Source organism: Somniosus microcephalus, chromosome 3 (genome assembly GCF_052327205.1).
Source record: "Somniosus microcephalus isolate GS21.2 chromosome 3, FLI_Smic_1.0, whole genome shotgun sequence".
Lineage (NCBI taxonomy): Eukaryota > Metazoa > Chordata > Chondrichthyes > Squaliformes > Somniosidae > Somniosus > Somniosus microcephalus.
Window position 1 is genome coordinate 355,917,583 of NC_140989.1, and position 19,994 is coordinate 355,937,576.

General features: G+C 47.4%; 2 protein-coding genes across 6 annotated transcripts in view; one reads left to right on the forward strand and one right to left on the reverse strand.

The window, feature by feature from the left end:
* Positions 1-5,118, forward strand: part of ak5 (adenylate kinase 5) — an 88,174-nt gene extending 83,056 nt beyond the window's left edge. Inside the window, exons 13-14 of the mRNA XM_085983452.1 lie at positions 2,546-2,737; positions 3,725-5,118. Coding sequence (XP_085839578.1) covers positions 2,546-2,737; positions 3,725-3,844 — 312 coding nt within the window. The 3' untranslated portion in view covers positions 3,845-5,118. The remainder of the gene's footprint in view (positions 1-2,545; positions 2,738-3,724) is intronic.
* Positions 5,119-6,819: 1,701 nt separating this feature from the next.
* Positions 6,820-19,994, reverse strand: part of zzz3 (zinc finger, ZZ-type containing 3) — a 153,894-nt gene continuing 140,719 nt past the window's right edge. For all 5 annotated transcript variants that reach the window (XM_085983457.1, XM_085983453.1, XM_085983454.1 and 2 more), the window contains 2 exons: positions 12,897-12,997; positions 6,820-8,368 (listed from right to left, as the gene is read on the reverse strand). In XM_085983457.1, coding sequence (XP_085839583.1) covers positions 8,224-8,368; positions 12,897-12,997 — 246 coding nt within the window. In that variant the 3' untranslated portion in view covers positions 6,820-8,223. The remainder of the gene's footprint in view (positions 8,369-12,896; positions 12,998-19,994) is intronic.

Genomic DNA, 19,994 nt, shown 5'->3' on the forward strand with positions numbered 1-19,994 from the left:
TGGGATCAGGGGGTAGGGGTGGGGGTGGGGGGTGGCTACACAAGCCCATTGGGGAATCATTTGAAATGGTGGTGGTGGATTGCTTTGGGCACCGGTGTTTGTAATTGATGGCTACCCTCGGGAAGTGGGGTGGGCAGAATAAGTTGAGAAGAAGGTGCGTAGGTACAACTAAAGGAGAGCGAGGGCTACACAAGCCCATTGAGGAATCTTTCAAAATGGTGATGCAGCATTGCTCTGGGCACTACACGTAGCAACACATGACCGCCCTTCATGGAGATTTCCTCTGGTTGGTATTCCTAACAAAATCATAACGAGAACACTGATTTTTATTATTCGCTCTTGGAATGTGCGTAACACAGGCAAGGCCGCATTTATCGCCCATCCCTTGTGGCCATGAGGGCATTAAAAGTCAATTTATATAGAGTGGGACTGGAGTCGTATGTAGGTCAGGTTCTCTTCGCTGAAGAAAATTAGTGAACCGTTGGCTTTTTAATGGCAACCCAGCAGTTTTCATGGTCATTTTTCCTGGTGCCAGCCCACAAGTTACCAGATTTATTGAATTTAATTTCACAACTTGCCATGACGGGATTTGAACTCCGAGCCTCCAGTACCACAACCACTACACCAGCATACCCGGTATCGGCACATGTTGCATGCAGCGCCCAAAGCAATTCTTCAGCCAATGTGTTTCTTCTGTAAGAGATTAATTTGCACTTTAAAACCGTAATGGAAAAATAAATAATGGCAATGGATTAATGAATAATGGATAAAGGTGTTAGCTGTGACTCAGTGGTAGCACTATTGTCTGAGTCAGAAAGAAAGACAAACTTGCATTTATACCTTTCACGACCACCGGACGTCTCAAAAGTGCTTTACAGCCAATGAAGTACTTTTGGAGTGTATTCACTGTTGTAATGTGGGAAACGTGGCAGCCAACTTGCACACAGCAAGGTCCCATAAGCAGCAATGTGATAATGACCAGATAATCTGTTTTTGTTATGTTGATTGAGGGATAAATATTGGCCAGGACACCAGGGATAACTCCAGTGCTCTTCTTCGAAATAGTGCCATGGGATCTTTTACGTCCACCTGAGAGGGCAGACGGGGCCTCAGTTTAACGTCTCATCCGAAAGACGGCACCTCCGACAGTGCAGCACTCCCTCAGCACCGCTCTATCAGCCTAGCTTTATGTGCTCAAATCCCTGGAGTGGGATTTGAACCCACAACCTCTGGCTCCGAGGCGAGTGTGCTACCCACTGAGGCACGGCTGACACAGGCTGAAATGCGAGTCCCACTCCGGAGACTTGAGCACCTAATGTAGGCCGACACTTCATGCAGTACGGAGGGAGTGCTGCATGGTCGGAGGTGCCGTCTTTAGGATGAGACATGAAACCATGCCTGCCCTCTCGGGTGGATGTAAAAGATCCCATGGCACTATTTGGAAGAAAAGCAGGGGAGGTCTCCCCAGTGTCCTGACCAATATTTATCCCTCAACCAACATCACTAAAGTTGATTATCTTGTCATTATCCGATTGCTGTTTTTGGGAGCTTGCTGTGTGCAAATTGGCTGCTGCGTTTCCTACATCCTGGGGTTCTCAACTGGGGGTCCGCGAGAAGATTTCAAGGGCTCTGCAATAGGGTGGAGAGGGTTGGAGGAAGGGGAGAAAGAGCCATCACCGTCCTCGTGCCATTTGTAAAGGCTCCACTCACTGGATCCAGACTGCCTCCTCCCCCGTAACAGCGACGTTGCTTTAGCCTGGGCTTCTAGACACAATGAAACGCGCCACCGAAGCTGAGCCACACGGTGGGGGCCAGCCTGCTCTGCACCTCTCTCCCTCACTCACTATTGGCCGCCCGAGAACGGACTTCGAGTGAAATTAAACTTATTTTGAAATTAAAATGACACTAAAGCGGTTTTAAATATAAACGGGCCTGGTGTGGAAACCCCCCCCACCCCCCGAGCCTAAATAGAAAAGGGGAAGGGGCTGAAAGGTTCGACCTTCCCTTTGAAAGACGGTAACGTTGTCCAATCAGAACGCGGATCGTTTTGTGATGTGACACAGAGGCGTACTGGGAGCAATCGAGCACCGTGCTGTTTCAACGTGGATATCTGGGATATGTTAAACATTGGCCACACTGGCGCTCCCACAAACCCTTCATGTTCTGTTACAAGGGCATGGCAGCAATGCCTTGGGCGGTGCAGGCGTTGCCAGAAAAACAATCGGTGCTTTGCACTCAGCTGTGCACGCGAGGGCGCCCATTTTCCAGTGCCGTCTCTGATCCAGCGGGTTTATTTCGGGCTGATTTTTTTTTTTTTACACGGGGAAAAAATACTTTTGTGTTAGTGGGTCCATGGATTTTTTATAACACTGGAGGGGGGGCCTCAGAAGCAAAAAGGCCGAGAGCGCCTGTTCTACATTACAGCAGTGACTACACTTCATAGGCTATAAAGCACTTTGGGGCGTCCCGAGGTCGTGAAAGGCACCGTATAAATGCAAGTCTTTCTTTCTTGAATTGAATTTTCCGTTATTTTTTCTTCCCTCAGATAGCTCGGCCCAGCCTCGTGCTTTTCATGAACTGCTCCAGAGACACAATGGAACAACGGCTTCTCAAACCAACTCAAGCAAGTGACCCCGTCGATGGCAACGGCAAGTGTGTCGCCAAACGGATCGAGGCCTACCACAAGGCAGCTCAGCCAATTATTGAAAAGTACCGAAGGGAAAACCTTATACATATGGTACGCTCAGAAAGAAAGACTTGCATTTTCATTTACTTAGCGCCTTGCACGACCCCAGGACATCCCAAAGCCAATGAAGTACTTTTTTGAAGCGTAGTCACTGTTGTAATGTCGGAAACACAGCAGCCAATTTGCGCACAGCAAGCTCCCACAAACAGCAATGTGATAATGACCAGCTAATCTGTTTGTTTTAGTGATGGTGGTTGAGGGTTAAATATTGGCCAGGACACCAGGGATAAGTCCCCTGCTCGTCTTCGAAATAGTGCCGTGGGATCTTTTATGTCCACCTGAGGGGGCAGACGGGGCTCTGTAACGTCTCATCCTAAAGACGGCAGCTCCGACAGTACAGCCTTCGAGGGAGATTATTGTTTGAAAGAAACTTCTAAATAGAGATTGTACATCACCAGTCACAGAATCATCATAGAGGTAAAACAGGACATATATCAGGTGATGCTTTCAGAAGTGGTGGGGTGGGGGGGGGGGGGGAGGAATAACCTGAGGTAAACTGTTAAAGTAGTGAATTCAGGGCCTCCTGAACAACAATATACAGTAGTTTAAAGATTAACAAGGTTATGCTGTTGTCCAGGTTAACGACACCTTCGACAGTGCAGCACTCCCTCAGTACTGCACTGGAGTGTCAGCCTGGACTACGTGCTCAAGTCTCTGGAACGGGACTTGAACCCACAACCTCTGACTCAGAGAGAGTGCTATCACTGAGGCTGAAGTCCTGTTTAGAGACTGTGGGGAGGGTCATTTTAACTGAGGAAGATGGTATAATATGGGCGCTATCGAATTAACCGTCCATTATACACCATGTCCGATTTTTTTTTTTCCATTGAAGTCAGTAGAAGGGAAAATCGAGCGTGGCTGCCAATTTGATACCACCCATTTTACGCTCCCGAAGGTACACTGACCACCCACCCCCCCCCCCTTAAAGTTACTGCAGGTGTCTTTGAATTATACAACTGTGACTTTCTGTTTTAACAGATAAATGCAGAAGAAACACCTGACAAAGTCTTTCATCAGATCTGTGAAGCCATCAATTCTATTCGAGAGAGCAGCAAAGTCAACGCGACATTGGATGGATTCCTGTGTCGAAAAAAGTAAGAGTTTGCAGGTCACCTCTGGGTATCAAGAGTCTTAGAATCACAGAATGTTACAGCACAGTAAGAGGCCATTCAGCCCATTGGGCCTATGCTAGCTGTCTGAAAAAGCCATCTAATTACAACACCTTGGATTTACAGGCACCGTTTAATGTAGAAAAGTATCATAAGGCACTTCCCAGAGATGTAGTCAGACAAAGTGGACACTGACAATATTAGGAAGGATGACCCAAACCTTGATCAAAGAATACTACAATATCACTGCAATAAAAAGGAAAATCTGCAAAAAAAAATAATTTTTGGTGGCTCTGTGATTTATTAAATGCTATTTTTAAACCTGTCCTTCTGTTTCAATCTATGATGACCATTAGAAGGCACAGTGGTTATACATTCCCCTTTCTACTGGGCTCTATCCAATACCATCTTTTACAACTTCTGCTTAAAGCCCTCATCTGCAATGATAATTTAAGGCCGCAATAAAACATCTCAGTGTCCCATGAGTACAGCTCGGGTTTACGAACATTGACCGACAGCACAAGACACTGATCCATCCAGCCTGTCCTATATCTCACAATATATACACTCCATCCTGCCACCCAAAAAAACATGAGAGCTCCTGGGAGAGGCGAAGAGATGGAAAAAAAACCCAGGCCAATTAGAAGATCGAAACTAGTCCAGGAGACCACTCTGGCTCTGAACTCTTGAGGCGACCTGAATGCAGTGGGACTCTGCAATACTTTATTCTTCATAAATAGAAAGACTTGCAATTATATAGCCTCTTTCATGACCTCAAAATGTTCCAAAGCGTTTTACAGCCAATTAAGTATTTTTAAAGTGTAGTCATGGCTGTAGTGTAGGAAACGTGGCAGACAATTTGTGCATAGCAAGCTCCCACAAACAGCAATGTGATAATGACCAGATAACCTGTTGTAATGATGTTGGTTGAAGGATAAATTTTACCAGGACCAACCTTGCTCTTCAAAATAGTGCTTTTACTTAAGAGGGTAGACTTTCAATGGTTTAACATCACATCCGAAAGACAGCACCTCCAACGAAGAATCAGCCTAGATTTTGTGCTTAAGTTGCTGGAGTGGGACTTGAACTGACGACCTTCTCGCTCAAAGGCAAGAGTACTACCCCTGAGCCACAGCTGAAACCTGTGATGGTAAGACCACGGAAAATCGAAACAAACCTTAAGAGCTCAGTTTGGGATAAATATAACTCGAGACCATACCATTGCAAGTCCCACTCTAAGAGATTTGGGGCATAGCTTTTCTGTCTCTAGATCCTAATAAAATGTGCTTTGTATATAAAAAAAGCTACGCTACAGACTTTTTAAATAAAGCAACACACTCATCTAGTGGCAGTAGAAGAATAATACATTATTGAATCCGAACAGGAGTCTTAATGGTAGCAGGGCTGAAGTGCTCTATACTGCAGCCAAATGATTACTTGTAATGTCACGATTAACACAATTTATTTTAAAAGGGAAAGACTTGCATTTATATCGTGCCTTTAACAACCTCAGGACAACCCAAAGCACGTTACAACCAATGAAGTACTTTTGAAGTGTAGTCACTGTTGTAATTTAGGGAAACACGAAAGCCAATTTCCCACAAACAGCAATAACATAATGACGAGATAGTGGCCCAGAAATTCGGGTTGGAGGCTTCCCGCAGGTGCAAGCCCCCGACCTGCACTTACCTAGCACGCCAGCCGTTGAGCTGTGGGCCCCCCGTGGAATTGCGACCCTGGGCCTCCTGCAACTGCCAGCGCGCAGTGCTTGCGTATCCCAAGGGCGCAGTTAGTTCGATGCATCCCCTGGGATCACGTGGGTCATGGAGAGCCAATGGTAGCAGGGAATGCTTCATTCATGAGTTTGACAGGAAGATCTGTCAAACCTATAAATACTACAAGCCCCAAAACATCACTAAAACCTCAAATAAATTTTTTTTTTTTAAATCACATTTTTAAAGTAAACTATAAATTACATGAAATAACTTTTAAACAATAATTTAAATTTTTGAAAAAATAATTACATTTTCTAACAGCTAAAAATAAACTTACCTTTCTTTAAAGTATTTAAAAATAATAAACCTGTGGGAAAAATGTTTTCATTTTAATTAATTCACCACTTACCTTGTAAAAAGCAGGCCTTGCGACTGCTTTTTAAATGTCTAACTTCTGGAGACTTACCCTCCTGGAGAAACCTGCAAAAAAAATGTAAGTTCGATGCGCACGCGCTGCCTCTCCCACACACGCGTTTCACCTCTGAACCCCTTCTTTCAGGGGAACGGAAGTGCCGGTTTCCCGCGCATGCACGAAACCGGCACTTTCGTTGGGCCTACGCGCGAGTACCCCATGCGTACTCACGCGTTGGGACCCGAATTTCTGGGCCACTGTGTTTTTAGTGATGTTGGTTGAAGGATAAACATTGGCCAGGACGCCGGGGAGAACTCCCTTGCTCTTCCACGCAATAGTTCCGTGGGATCTTTTACGTGCACCCGAGAGGGCAGACGGGACCTCGGTTTAACATCTTATCCAAAAGACAGCACCCTCCAGCAGTGCAGCAATCCCTCAGCACTGCACTGGAGTGTCAACCTAGAGTCTCTGGAGCGGCTTGAATCCTCAACCTTCTGACTCAGGCGAGAGTGTTACCCACTGAACAAAGGCTGGCAATTGTGGAACATTGTTGGCACAAAATGACTGCCACATTTACCTTCAGGGCAACAGTCACTGCACTTCAAAGTAGTTCATGGTATGAGAGGGCATTGAGAGATGTGATAGGCCACTTACATGAATGCGTTTCCTCCCATCGGGTCCGAGCAAACAGAAGATAAATTTCCATTCAGTTCAGAGTGTAAAAACTACACGTGAAATTTACTGCACCCAGCCAATGTAAATGTACTGGTGTACAACAGGTCAGCTAGCTGGGGGTTAAGCCAGTGAACTGGAGACAGGGACTATAATGCAAGGAGATTAGTTCCACGTGGTTTTTATTTCTCACAGCTCTCCTGACAATTGTACAGATCTGTATAAGAACATATTGCATACACACAGATATGAGGCCAGAAACTGAAACGTACAAAAATGTTCTAATCAATGCACGACTACTAGTATAAAAGTTCGCAGCTGAACCCCGTGCTCACTGCTGACTAGTTTCGATCAATCATTTAAATACATAGTAAAAATACAATCTTTCAGCAAATGGAGCTTTTGTGCAGACTACAAAAAAGGGAATTTATTATAATACTTGATTATCTTTTATAGGCAGTTTTGTTAATGAGTTGTGGGACAACTCTCATTTAAGGGGTGGAGAGGGGGAGGGCTCTATTTGATTCTGAAGTGGGTGGAGGTGTATAAAGTGATGTAACACTGTTGCTACCACTGTACTTTTTTTCACCATATTTTTGTACACATTACATAGTCGTTTTATATCACATTACATCTAAAAACACTTTCACTGACGACTGACTGGTGTTCAAGCTTCATTCGTGCAGCTTTGTTTGTGGTGGGGGGGGGGGGGAGGAGGCGGGGCAGGTGAAGGAAAACACAGCCACGTTTTTTCGTTGTTGTCCCCCCGACATTCTTTGCCTCACGTAGTGCTTCACTGTTGTTCAGTGGAGGGGGCTGATAGAGACAGGTGGTGAAAAAGGCCTACGTGGGAGTAAGCAGCTGATTGTGTTAGGCAGGCCCAATGCACAGGAGCATAACCAGGTCCGGCGTCACTACCGTCGACCTTACTAGTTTATTAAATTCGGTACGTGTTCTTTCTGTCGTGTAAAACCTAGAACTTCCTTTCCAACACAAAAAAAGGCAACCCCCTCTCGCGCCGATAGGACTATACACTACACGACATAATAGCAAATTTAATGTATCTCGTGGTTCCATAAATACTCGTCTACACAGACATTTATCTACATCATATTATGGTTAAGAGAACAGTCTTTGTCACAGAAACCGATCTCGCCTTTGGAATTAAATAACCGGGACCTGCGCAGTTTGCACCCGTCTCACCTTTCCTTACTCCTCCGTCTCCATCGACAAATGGGAATTGAACTTTCTGAGCGAGAGAGAGTGAGACAGAGAGAGACAGTGAGAGAGTGCGTGGAAGGCATCTCGAGGAACCCGCTGGACGTTAGGAATGTTCACCTGCCGTTGAATGACTGATAAAAAGGACCGCGGGGAGTGTCGGGCCGCGGTCGATGAGGGCGCCCAGTGAAGCCATCGCCTGCAGACACTTTTTTTGGGAACAGCAGCAGGACGCTTCCGATCTGTGCATGGAATCAACAAATGGAGCCTTTTTTTGAAATGCATTGAAGAGCATAAAGTTAACCCCCACTGGGAGTTTGTTTTTTTTCCCTCCCAACAATGCCCTCTTTGTCATCTGTTTGCCGGGAAGTAGTTCGGGTCAAGGTAGTTGTAACTGGTGCCCTGAGACATGCAGTAATCTCTGTCCAGAAATGTCTCGACTCTGTAGATAGGGTCCAGCTGGTGGTCGCCCTTGTGAATCTCCGTTTCATACAGGCTACAGAAATAGGAGAACAAACAAAATGGAGGAAAGAAAAACCAATAACTTGGTAAGATTTGAAATTGCAATTTAGACATCTGTCAACTCCAATTACTTGTAACATACAAAAACTACCATGGCAGGATTTGAGCTCAAGCTCCAAGACCAATATATCCTTCCTGAGGTACGGTGCCCAGAACTGAATGCAGTCCTCCAGATGTGGTCTAACCACAGCTCTATATAACTGGAGCATAACTTCCACCCTTTTCAATTCCAGTCACCGGGGATAAAGGCCAACATTTCATTTTTTATTATTTTTGTACCTATCCACTAGCTTTTGATTTCTGTACATAGTCCCTAAATCTCCCTGCTCCTCCACAGTTCCTAGCTTCATATCCCTTACATAAGAACATAAGACATAGGAGCAGGAGTAGGTCATTTGGCCCCTCGAGTCTGCTCCACCATTCAATAAGATCATGGCTGATCTGATCTTGGCCTCAACTCCACTTCCCTGCCCACTCCCCATAACCCTTGACTCCTTACCATTCAAAAATCTGTCTACGTCCACCTTAAATATACTCAATGACCCAGCTCCACAGCTCTCTGGGGAAGAGAATTCCAAAGATTCACGACCCTCTGAGAGAAGAAATTCCTCCTCATCTCCGTTTTAAATGGGTGCGCCCTTATTCTGAAACTATGCCCCCTAGTTCTAGATTCCCCCATGAGGGGAAACATCCTCTCTGCATCTACCTTGTCGAGCCCCCTCAGTATCTTATATGTTTCAATAAGATCCCCTCTCATTCTTCTAAACGCCAATGTGTATAGGCCCAACCTGCTCGACCTTTCCTCATAAGACAACCCCTCATCTCAGGAATCAACCTTGTGAACCTTCTCTGAACTGCCTCCGATGCAAGTATATCCTTCCTTAAATAAGGAGACCAAAACTGTACGCAGTACTCCAGGTGTGGTCTCGCCAACGCCCTGTACAGTTGTAACAGGACTTCCCTACTTTTATACACCATTCCCTTTCCAATAAAGGCCAACATTCCATTTGCCTTCCTAATTACTTGCTGTACCTGCATGCTAACTTTTTGTGATTCATGTACAAGGACCCCCAGATCCCTCTGTACCTCAGCATTTTGTAATCTCTCCCCATTTAAATAATAATTTGCTTCTTTTATTTTTCCTACCAAAGTGGATAACCTCGCATTTTCCCACCTGCCAGATTTTTGCCCACTCAGCCTATCTATATCCCTTTGGAGATTCTTTGCGTCCTCCACACAATTTGCTTTCCCCCCTATCTTTGTATCATCAGCAAATTTGGCTACATTACACTCGGTCCCTTCATCTGAGTCATTAATATAGATTGTAAATAGTTGAGGTCCCAGCACTGATCCCTGTGGCACCCCACTAGTTACAGTTTGCCAACTTTAAAATGACCCATTTATCCCAACTCTCTGTTTTCTGTTAGTTAGCCAATCCTCTATCCATGTTAATATATTACCCCCAACCCCGTGAGCTCTTATCTTGTGCAGTAACCTTTAATGTGGCACCTTATCGAATCCCTTCTCAAAATCCAAATACACGACAATTTTGTCAAACATGATTTCCCTTTCATAAAACCATGCTGACTCTGCTTGACTATATTATGATTTTCTAAATGTCCTGCTACCACTTCCTTAATGATGGCCTCCAAGGTAGATTATAATCAATGCATCCACTATCTCTGCAGCCACTTCTTTTAAGATCCTAGGATGCAGGCCATCGGGTCCAGGGGGCTTGTCCACCTTTAGAACATAAGAACATAAGAAATAGGAGGAGTAGGCCAATCGGCCCCTCGAGCCTGCTCCACCATTCAATAAGATCATGGCTGATCTGATCCTAACCGCCAATCCACTATCACAGAACCATCTCCTGAATCTAACAGAATTAGACACACGAAATAGGAGCAGGATCAGGCTACACGGCCCCTGGGCCCGCTCCGCTACCCACAGGGCCATGACCGATCCGAACCTAGACTCATGTCCAAATTCCTGCCCGCTCCCCATAACCCTTAATTCCCTTTACTTCTAGGAAACTGTCTATTTCTGTTTTAAATTTATGTAATGATGTAGCTTCTACAGCTTTTTGGGGCAGCATATTCCATGGACCTACCACCCTCTGAGTGAAGTAGTTCCTCCTCATCTCAGTTTTGAAAGAGCAGCCCCTTATTCTAAGACTACGGCCCCTAGTTCTAGTTTCACCCATCATCGGGAACATCCTCCCCGCATCCACCCGATCCAACCCCTTCACAATCTTATATGTTTCAATAAGATCGCCTCTCATTCTTCTGAACTCCAATGAGTAGAGTCCCAATCTACTCAACCTCTCCTCATATGTCCATCCCCTCATCCCCGGGATTAACCGAGTGAACCTTCTTTGTACTGACTCGAGAGCAAGTATGTCCTTTCTTAAGTATGGACACCAAAACTGTACGCAGTATTCCAGGTGCGGTCTCACCAATACCTTGTACAACTGAAGCAATACCTCCCTATTTTTATATTCTATCCCCCTAGCAATGAAAGCCAACATTCCATTGGCCTTCTTAATCACTTGCTGCACCTGCAGACTAACCTTTTGAGTTTCGTGCACCAGGACCCCCAGATCCCTTTGTACTTCAGTACTTTCCAGTTTCTTGCCATTAAGATAATAACTTGCTCTACGATTTTTCCTGCCAAAGTGCATAACCTCACACTTTCCAGTATTGTATTCCATCTGCCAAATCTCTGCCCACTTACTTAGCCTGTCTATGTCCCCTTGCAGGTTTTTTATGTCCTCCTCACTCACTACTTTCCCTCCCATCTTAGTATCATCTGCAAACTTTGATATGTCACACTCGGTCCCCTCCTCCAAATCGTTAATATAGATTGTAAAGAGTTGGGGACCCAGCACTGACCCCTGCGGAACACCACTGGTTACTGATTGCCAGTCTATGAATGAACCATTTATCCCAACTCTCTGCCTTCTGTTAGATAGCCAATCCTCTATCCATGCCAGAATATTACCCCCAATCCCGTGATTTTTTATCTTAAGCAATAATCTTCTGTGTGGCACCTTGTCAAATGCCTTTTGGAAGTCTAAATACACTACGTCCACTGGTTCCCCTTTATCCACCCTATATGTTACTCCCTCAAAGAACTCCAGCAAATTTGTCCCATTGTCCGCCTTTAGTCCCTTGATACCCTTACCTAACAAAAATCTATCTATCCCAATCTTGAAAGCTCCAATTGACCCCCATCATCCACAGCCTTTTGCAGCAAGAGAATTCCAGATTTCCACTACCCTTTGTGTGGGAAAGGTGCTTCCTGATTTCACTCCGAAATGGCCAGGCTCTAATTTTAAGGTTATGTCCCCTCGTTCTTGATTCCCCCATCAGAGGATCCCTATCGAAACCTTTTAACATTTTAAACACCTCGATCAGATCACCCTTCTATACTCAAGGGAATAGGAGCCAAGTTTATGCAACCTGTCCTCATAATCTAACCTCTAAGCTCCGGTATCATTCTGAATTGAACTTGACATTGGAGACAGCAAACAGCCGCTGGGGACGGACCACGGTCTACCTGTCAGTCCAACAGGCCATTGTTACCATCGCACGACGACGCAAGGGCTTGTTTCCTTGACTGCGTTCAGTGCCCTTAATGCAAAACTAGCGCAATATAAGAGATACAATACTCCTCCAGAAGGTTACCAACAACAACTTTCACCTAGCTTCAGCCACAAGATTATCGATCAAAGTCCACATTATTGGGAACCCCGGATCCATTTCCCCCCCCAATCACTCATCATTACCACGGTGGTTGCAAGCCAAACTTTTTAAAGCATTCTGTGGAGCTGAATTTTACTGCACAGTGTGCAATGTAATAACTGAAAGCAGGTATTGAATAAATAACAGAAAATAAATTCTGAACCAGACAGTAAAAAAAACCCCCACAGAAAAAGCTGCAAAGGCACAGCAGGTCCGCTAGTATCTGAAGGAGAAAAGTCAGCTTAATATTTGGGGCACAGACTTCTCGTCAAAACTTCTTACAAAGGGTAACTAACCCAAGCATTAACCTCCTCTTTAAGGCCACGGATTTTCATGGAAAAGGTGGAAGGAATCACGGAACGCAATGCCAGTAAAAAAAAACCTGCGTACCACTTAATAAAGACGGAATTTATCTTATCCGAATCAGTGGCCCCGCTCATCTTCCCTTTTTCAGATCGTGGACCCTCCTGTGCATTTCTAGCACTTTTCACCCCCACACACATTGTAACGTATCTTTCCGTAACTAGGATTATGCAAACACTGGCACGATAGCAAAATGCTGCGGATGCTGGAAATCCGAAATAACAACAGAAAATGCTGGAAAAATTCAGCAGGCCGGGCAACATCGGTGGAGAGGGAAATTTCTCTCTCCACGGATGTTGCCTGGCCTGCTGAGTTCTTCCAGCATTTTCTGTTGTAATTATACAAACACTGACTGAACTGTTCAGTGATTTATGTCCTGCAATCGCGGTAACTTACCAGTCAGAACAACTGTCGCAGAAATCCACCGAACCGTCCTGGGGACAATCTTGGCAATGCCACCGTAACCCGAGAATCGGCTCCGTGCCGCAGTTGTCACACTGCCAATTAAAATCACAATTAAAAAAGACATGAGTAGAGGTAAAAATTGACTGCAGCACAATTGTTACGTATGGTAGCTGCAAGAACTGGATAGATAAAAAAAAACACCTTGCAAGTACCAGAAACCAAAAATAGAAACAGAAAGTGCTGGAATACAGACCCCATTGGTATCTCTGAAAGAGAAAAAGATGGGTTCACGTTTCAGATGGAGACCTTCCTCAGATTGAACAAAGAGCCTCCAGCCAAAACATAAAGCCATTGTTCTCTTTACAGATGCTGACTGTAAAAAAAAAAGACTTGCATTTATATAGCACCTTTCATAACCACAGGACGTCTCAAGCGTTTTACAGCCAATAAAGTGCTTTCCGAAGTGGTCACTGTTGTAATGTAGGAAACGTGGCAGCCAATTCATGCACAGCAAGGTCCCACAAACAGCAATGTGATAATACAGGAAACTTTCGTTTATCCGGAGGTTAAATGTCCAGAAAGCTCTATCCACCGGCAAAATTCAGGAGTTGGTTCAGATAATTTTTTTTTCTTTTCGTTGCTTTTTTTCCCTCCAGTCAGGCTCTGCAAGGTCTAGCTGAAGCTGTTGCTTAGCTACAGAGACGCTTGCAGCTGCAGCCGACTGTTTTGAAGCTGTTGCTAAGCAACAGGGTTTGTTGCTTCACACGGAGCTCTCTGAGCTCTGTATGTTTTAACATTGACGCTGGTTTCTACGGCAGTTTTGATGGGACGGCAACAGCTCGGTCCCGTCAGTGCCGGATACCAGAAAGTTTCCTGTAACTTGTTTTATTGATGTTGGTTGAGGGATAAATATTGGTCAGGACACCAGGTTCTGAGCTCCCCTGCTCTTCTTTGAAATAGTTGTGGTAAACCACTGTAGTTCACTGTGTTCACTGTTGTTGTTGTTGTCGTTCACTCTTGTTTCACTGTTGTGCCTGACTATGCCTCAGCTGACTCCGCCCCTGGGCTACCGAGTATAAGAGCGGCCGCATGGCAGCTCCTGGCATTCGGTCGTCCACTAGAGGCATAGTCCTGATCTGTCTGAAGTGCAATTCAGTAGTTAATAAAAGCCTGTTGTTCTGAACTCTGCCTAGCCTTTTATTAGAATTGATAGCGCATCAATTTTATTAACTACTGAAAAAAAAAAACGATGCTGCAGATTCTTAAGATCAAGTGCCTGGAACTCGACCCGCAAGAACCGGACTCGACTGCTAAGTTCTCGCACTGGCTGCACTGTTTTGAGTCCTTTCTGACTGCATCCGGTGAGACCGTCGCCGCCGATGCCGACAAGCTCAGGGTGCTGAACTCTAAAGTAAACCACCGAGCTTTTGCCCTTATCCGGGACGCTACGAGCTACCAGGGGGCTATCGACATCTTGAAGGAGCAATACGCACGCCCGGTCAACTATGTTTACGCAAGACATCTCCTGGGGTCTCGCAAACAACAGCCCGGGGAACCCACAGAAGCATACATACGGGCGCTGAAGGAACTCGGCCGAGCCTGCGAATGCAAGCAAGTAACAGCCACGGAACATACGGAGGAGCTCATCCGGGACGCCCTCGTGGCGGGCCTCAGGTCCACTCACACACGGCAGCGACTGCTGGAAAGTAGCGAGCTCGACCTGAAGAAGGCGATTTCACTCACCCTCTCGTTGGACGTAGCCCACCGGAACATGGAGGCCTACTCCCCGGACCGCGCGGCCGCCTCATGGATGCCGCAGCCGCCGCCACCTTGGGACGCAGCGCCGCCACGGGCCCTGGCCTCAACTGCTGCAGCGATGTCCCGCCCGAGCCAGAAATGTTATTTCTGTGGCCAAACCAAACACCCCAGGGCGCGCTGCCCGGCGAAAAACGCGGTCTGCTCTGCCTGCGGTAAGAAGGGACACTACGCTGGCGTCTGCAGAAGCCAGAAGACCCCTACCTCCAGCAGCGCCGCGTGCGATTCGTGGGAGCGGCCATCTTGCCTCCCTCCAGCCTCGTGGGGATCGGGATCGTCATGGGCGCCGCCATTTTGTCCTTCCTCTCCGACGCCGCCATCTTGTCTGCCATTCTGCCAACGGGCCCCCGACTCACCCACCGCCGCCTCACCGGGGTTCTACAGCGACGCTACTGACTCCACAGCGGCCTCCATCACGCTGGATCAATCCAGACCCCATCAGCTAGCCAGGTCCACGATGGACATCCAGGTAAATGGCCGCGCCACAACTTGCCTTTTTGATTCCGGGAGCACGGAGAGCTTCATACACCCTGATACAGTACGGCGCTATTCTCTCTCGGTCCGGCCAACGCGCCATCGGATCTCCATGGCCTCGAAATCCCACTCAGCAGACGTCGGCGGCTACTGCGTAGTGACCCTCTCGGTGAAGGGCTCCGTATATAAAAATGTAAAGCTATTCGTCCTGCCACATCTCTGCGCTGCCGTTCTACTGGGGTTGGACTTTCATTGTCACTTTAAGAGTGTCACCTTGACATACGGTGGACCTCTTCCCCCGCTCACTGTCTGCAACCAGCAGTTTTTAAATTGCCCGCCACGCCCCACCTGTAGTCTCTCCACCCTCAAAATCACACCCCCCACCCTGTTCGCCAACCTCACCCGCGACTGCAAGCCTATCGCCACAAAGAGCAGGCGATACAGCACCGGGGACAGATCCTTCATAAGATCTGAGGTGACGCGGCTCCTGAAAGAGGGGATTATTGAGGATAGTACCAGCCCCTGGCGAGCCCAGGTGGTAGTCGTTAAGACTGGCAACAAGCAGCGCCTGGTCATTGACTACAGCCAGACTATCAACAAGTACACCCAGTTGGACGCATACCCTCTCCCCCGCATAGCCGACATGGTTAATAAGATAGCGCAATACCGCGTTTTCTCGACCATTGACCTCAAGGCAGCATACCACCAAATCCCTATCCGCCCTGAGGACCGCCAGTACACAGCTTTCGAGGCAAACGGCCGCCTTTTTCACTTCCTCAGGGTTCCTTTTGGCGTCACCAACGGTGTCTCCGTCTTCCAGAGGGAGATGGACCGGATGGTCGACGAGAATACGTTACAGGCCACGTTTCCCTACCTAGACAACGTGACCATCTGCGGCCATGACCTGCAGGACCATGATGCCAATCTTGATAAGTTCCTCCGCACGGCCCAACTCCTAAACCTCACGTACAACAAGGAAAAGTGCATATTCCGCACAGCCCGCCTCGCTATCCTTGGTTGCGTGGTGAAACACGGAGTCATCAGTCCTGACCCTGACCGGATGCGCCCGTTGATGGAACTTCCCCTGCCCCACTGTCTCAAGGCCCTCAAAAGGTGCCTGGGCTTCTTTTCCTATTACGCCCAGTGGGTCCCTCATTATGCGGACAAAGCCCGTCCACTTATCAAGTCCACTTCCTTCCCCCTGACGGCGGAGGCCCACTTAGCCTTTCACCGTATAAAAGATGACATTGCCAAGGCCACCATGCACTCGGTGGACGAGTCCATCCCCTTCCAGGTGGAGAGCGATGCATCCGACTTTGCCCTGGCCGCTACCCTTAACCAGGCGGGAAGACCCGTGGCCTTCTTTTCACGAACCCTCCAGGGCTCCGAACTCAGACACTCCTCTGTGGAAAAAGAGGCCCAGGCCATTGTGGAGGCGGTGCGCCACTGGCGGCACTACCTGGCTGGAAAACGATTTACCCTGCTTACTGACCAGCGTTCAGTTGCTTTCATGTTCAACAACAAGCAGAGGGGTAAAATCAAAAATGACAAGATTTTGAGGTGGAGAATCGAACTTTCCACCTACAATTACGACATCTTGTACCGGCCAGGGAAACTCAACGAACCCTCAGACGCTCTATCGCGAGGCACATGCGCCACCGCGCAGATCGATAGACTACGGGGCCTCCACAACGACCTCTGCCACCCGGGGGTCACCAGGTTCTTCCATTTCATTAAGGGCCGCAACCTGCCTTACTCCATCGAGGAGGTCAGGACCATGACCAGGAGCTGCCCAGTCTGTGCAGAGTGCAAGCCGCGCTTCTATAGGCCTGACAGAGCAAACCTGATCAAGGCCACCCGCCCTTTTGAGCGCCTGAGTATCGACTTTAAAGGGCCCCTCCCCTCCTCTGACCGCAATGTGTACTTCCTCAACATAGTTGATGAGTACTCCCGTTTCCCTTTTGCCATCCCCTGCCCGGACACGACCACCGCTACGGTCATTAAATGCCTGCACAACCTCTTTGCTCTGTTCGGTTTTCCCAGCTATATTCATAGCGACCGGGGCTCGTCCTTCATGAGCGACGAACTCCGTCAGTACCTGCTCATGAGAGGTATTGCCTCAAGCCGGACCACCAGCTACAACCCCCGGGGGAACGGACAGGTTGAAAGAGAGAACGCGACGGTCTGGAAGGCGGCCCTCCTAGCCTTAAAATCTAGGGGCCTTCCGACCTCCCGTTGGCAGGATGTCCTACCCGATGCGCTCCACTCCATCCGGTCACTGCTGTGTACAGCCACCAACGCAACCCCCCATGAGCGAATGTTTGTTTTTCCCCGGAGGTCCACATCCGGTAACTCACTACCACACTGGCTGACGTCCCCAGGGCCCGTCCTGCTGAGGAAGCATGTAAGGTCCCACAAAACGGCTCCCCTGGTAGAGAAGGTTCACCTCCTCCATGCCAACCCCCAGTACGCCTACGTGGCATACCCGGACGGGCGGGAGGACACAGTCTCCATTAGAGATCTGGCACCCTCGGGGTCCACTGACCCGCCACCATTGCCCCCCACCACGACCCCCTCCGACACGGCCCAAAATTCAGTAGACCCAATTCTCACCCCTGTCCATTCCACCCCAGTAGACGGCATGCCGCGCCCCCAGGACCAGCCGGAGCCCACTCGCCCACCCAACACCAAAGGGGACGATACGCCGGTGCTGGACCCCGCTCAAGACGCGTCGTGGGAAGCTGTACCATCGCAACCGTCGCCACGAAGATCTCGACGGCAAACGAGGCCGCCCGACAGACTCGCCTACTCGAACTTTTGATACACTTCACCCCGCCGGACTTAATTTTAAACGAGGGGTGAATGTGGTAAACCACTGTAGTTCACTGTGTTCACTGTTGTTGTTGTTGTTGTTGTCGTTCACTCTTGTTTCACTGTTGTGCCTGACTATGCCTCAGCTGACTCCGCCCCTGGGCTACCGAGTATAAGAGCGGCCGCATGGCAGCTCCTGGCATTCGGTCGTCCACTAGAGGCATAGTCCTGATCTGTCTGAAGTGCAATTCAGTAGTTAATAAAAGCCTGTTGTTCTGAACTCTGCCTAGCCTTTTATTAGAATTGATAGCGCATCAATAGTGTCATGGGATCTTTTACGTCCACCTTAGAGAGCAGACGGGGCCTCGGTTTAACGTCTCAACCGACTGTGCAGCACTCCCTCAGTACTGCACTGGGAGTGTCAGTCTAGATTATGTGCTCAAGTCTCTGGAGTGGGGCTTGAACCCACGACCTTCTGACTCAGAGGCGAGAGTGCTACCACAGGCTGAGACCCCTCACCATATATTTGGTGAGAGAATACAGTACCGTACCGTAGTAAGTTTTCAAACTGGGGAACCTGGGCTCAAACTGATGGTGGGTCCCTGAACTCTAGGGGGTTGCACCGGGAAATTCTGCCCACCTTTCAACAGATTACTATATTCGACATACTAGCAGGTTGCTTCTGTTGCCGTCTGCTAATTTTTAAAAAAGTTCTCTGCAATGAAAGCACCTTCTTCCTTTGGGTAACCGATCCTGTCTTTCAGAAGTTGGGACGCGGGTCCCCGGGAGTGTGTCAGTATTTGTAGAGGAAAGTTACTCAGGTAAGTTTGAAAGCCACGGCTATTGCCCTTTGTGCTCAGCGTTTCCGATTTCCACTGTGAAATTGAGCCATGCTCAAATGTACAAATGATGGAAGGACATTGGGTTCAGGGTTTCACACGAAATCCGATCCCCAAAACAATGATTAAAATCCCCGAATCCCTTCTAATAAAAGCTAAATTTGACTTATTTGGCCACCATAAACCAGATACCGCCTCCTGTCTCAAAATTCACCAAGATCCAACACCTGAAATCAAAATTAACCATTTCATTTGACCAAATTGTATTTGTGGACCGCCCGTGGAGTTGCTCACCGTAGGTCAGAGGATATGCTGTTTGAAAAGGACAGGCACGTTATACCATGCAACGCTCAATGTATTATTTTACTGCTGAATAATGGTGTCTAACTCTGTGTGTCACTTTAATGTCACGAGGTGTAATTGCTGTCTTAGGTTACTTAGATGCTAATGGTATATAAATTACATCAAGCTACATCTATATATCAAGAACCTACAGTTGATAACTGCAACACCCGCCCAGTCCAATGAAATCAACGGGGAACAGTGTAATGGTAACTGTGACAGTAATGCCTACTATCCTTCGTTCCCCAACAGGATGGCACTGTTCCATCTAAAAACAAGATTACTCGTTATTCTTGCTTGCTCCAGAGGTGGCACTCTAACCTCTTTCAGCTTGTCACAACACAGCTAAAAGACATGTACCAACAATCTCTCCGACAACCAGCAAAGCCACAGGACTTTTACGAATATCGTAAAAGCCGTACAGGTAACACGCGTGTTCTATTAATCACACTTTCCTGTCATGTTTCATGTGTCACACTCAAATTTCTTCAGCACACTTCAATCAAAAGTATAAAGAAACAAAGGAACTCAAAAGCACCAGAGGCCGAATGTCTGCAGTCTTTTAACCGATATCTGAATAAACTCACCCAGTGTTCACTTAAGTGCAGCAGGCTCTTAATTGGCCCTGATGATCCCAGTGTGTACTTAACACAATCAGGCATTGCAGCCTCAAAGATACACTTTATACACCGTATACTGCTCCTGACCTTACAAAACAGTGCATCTTCTGACTTACTGTGAGTGCTGTTGTACGAGATTTGCCTTGCAATACATTAAAAACAGTACATCAGCACATTAGGTGTCACAC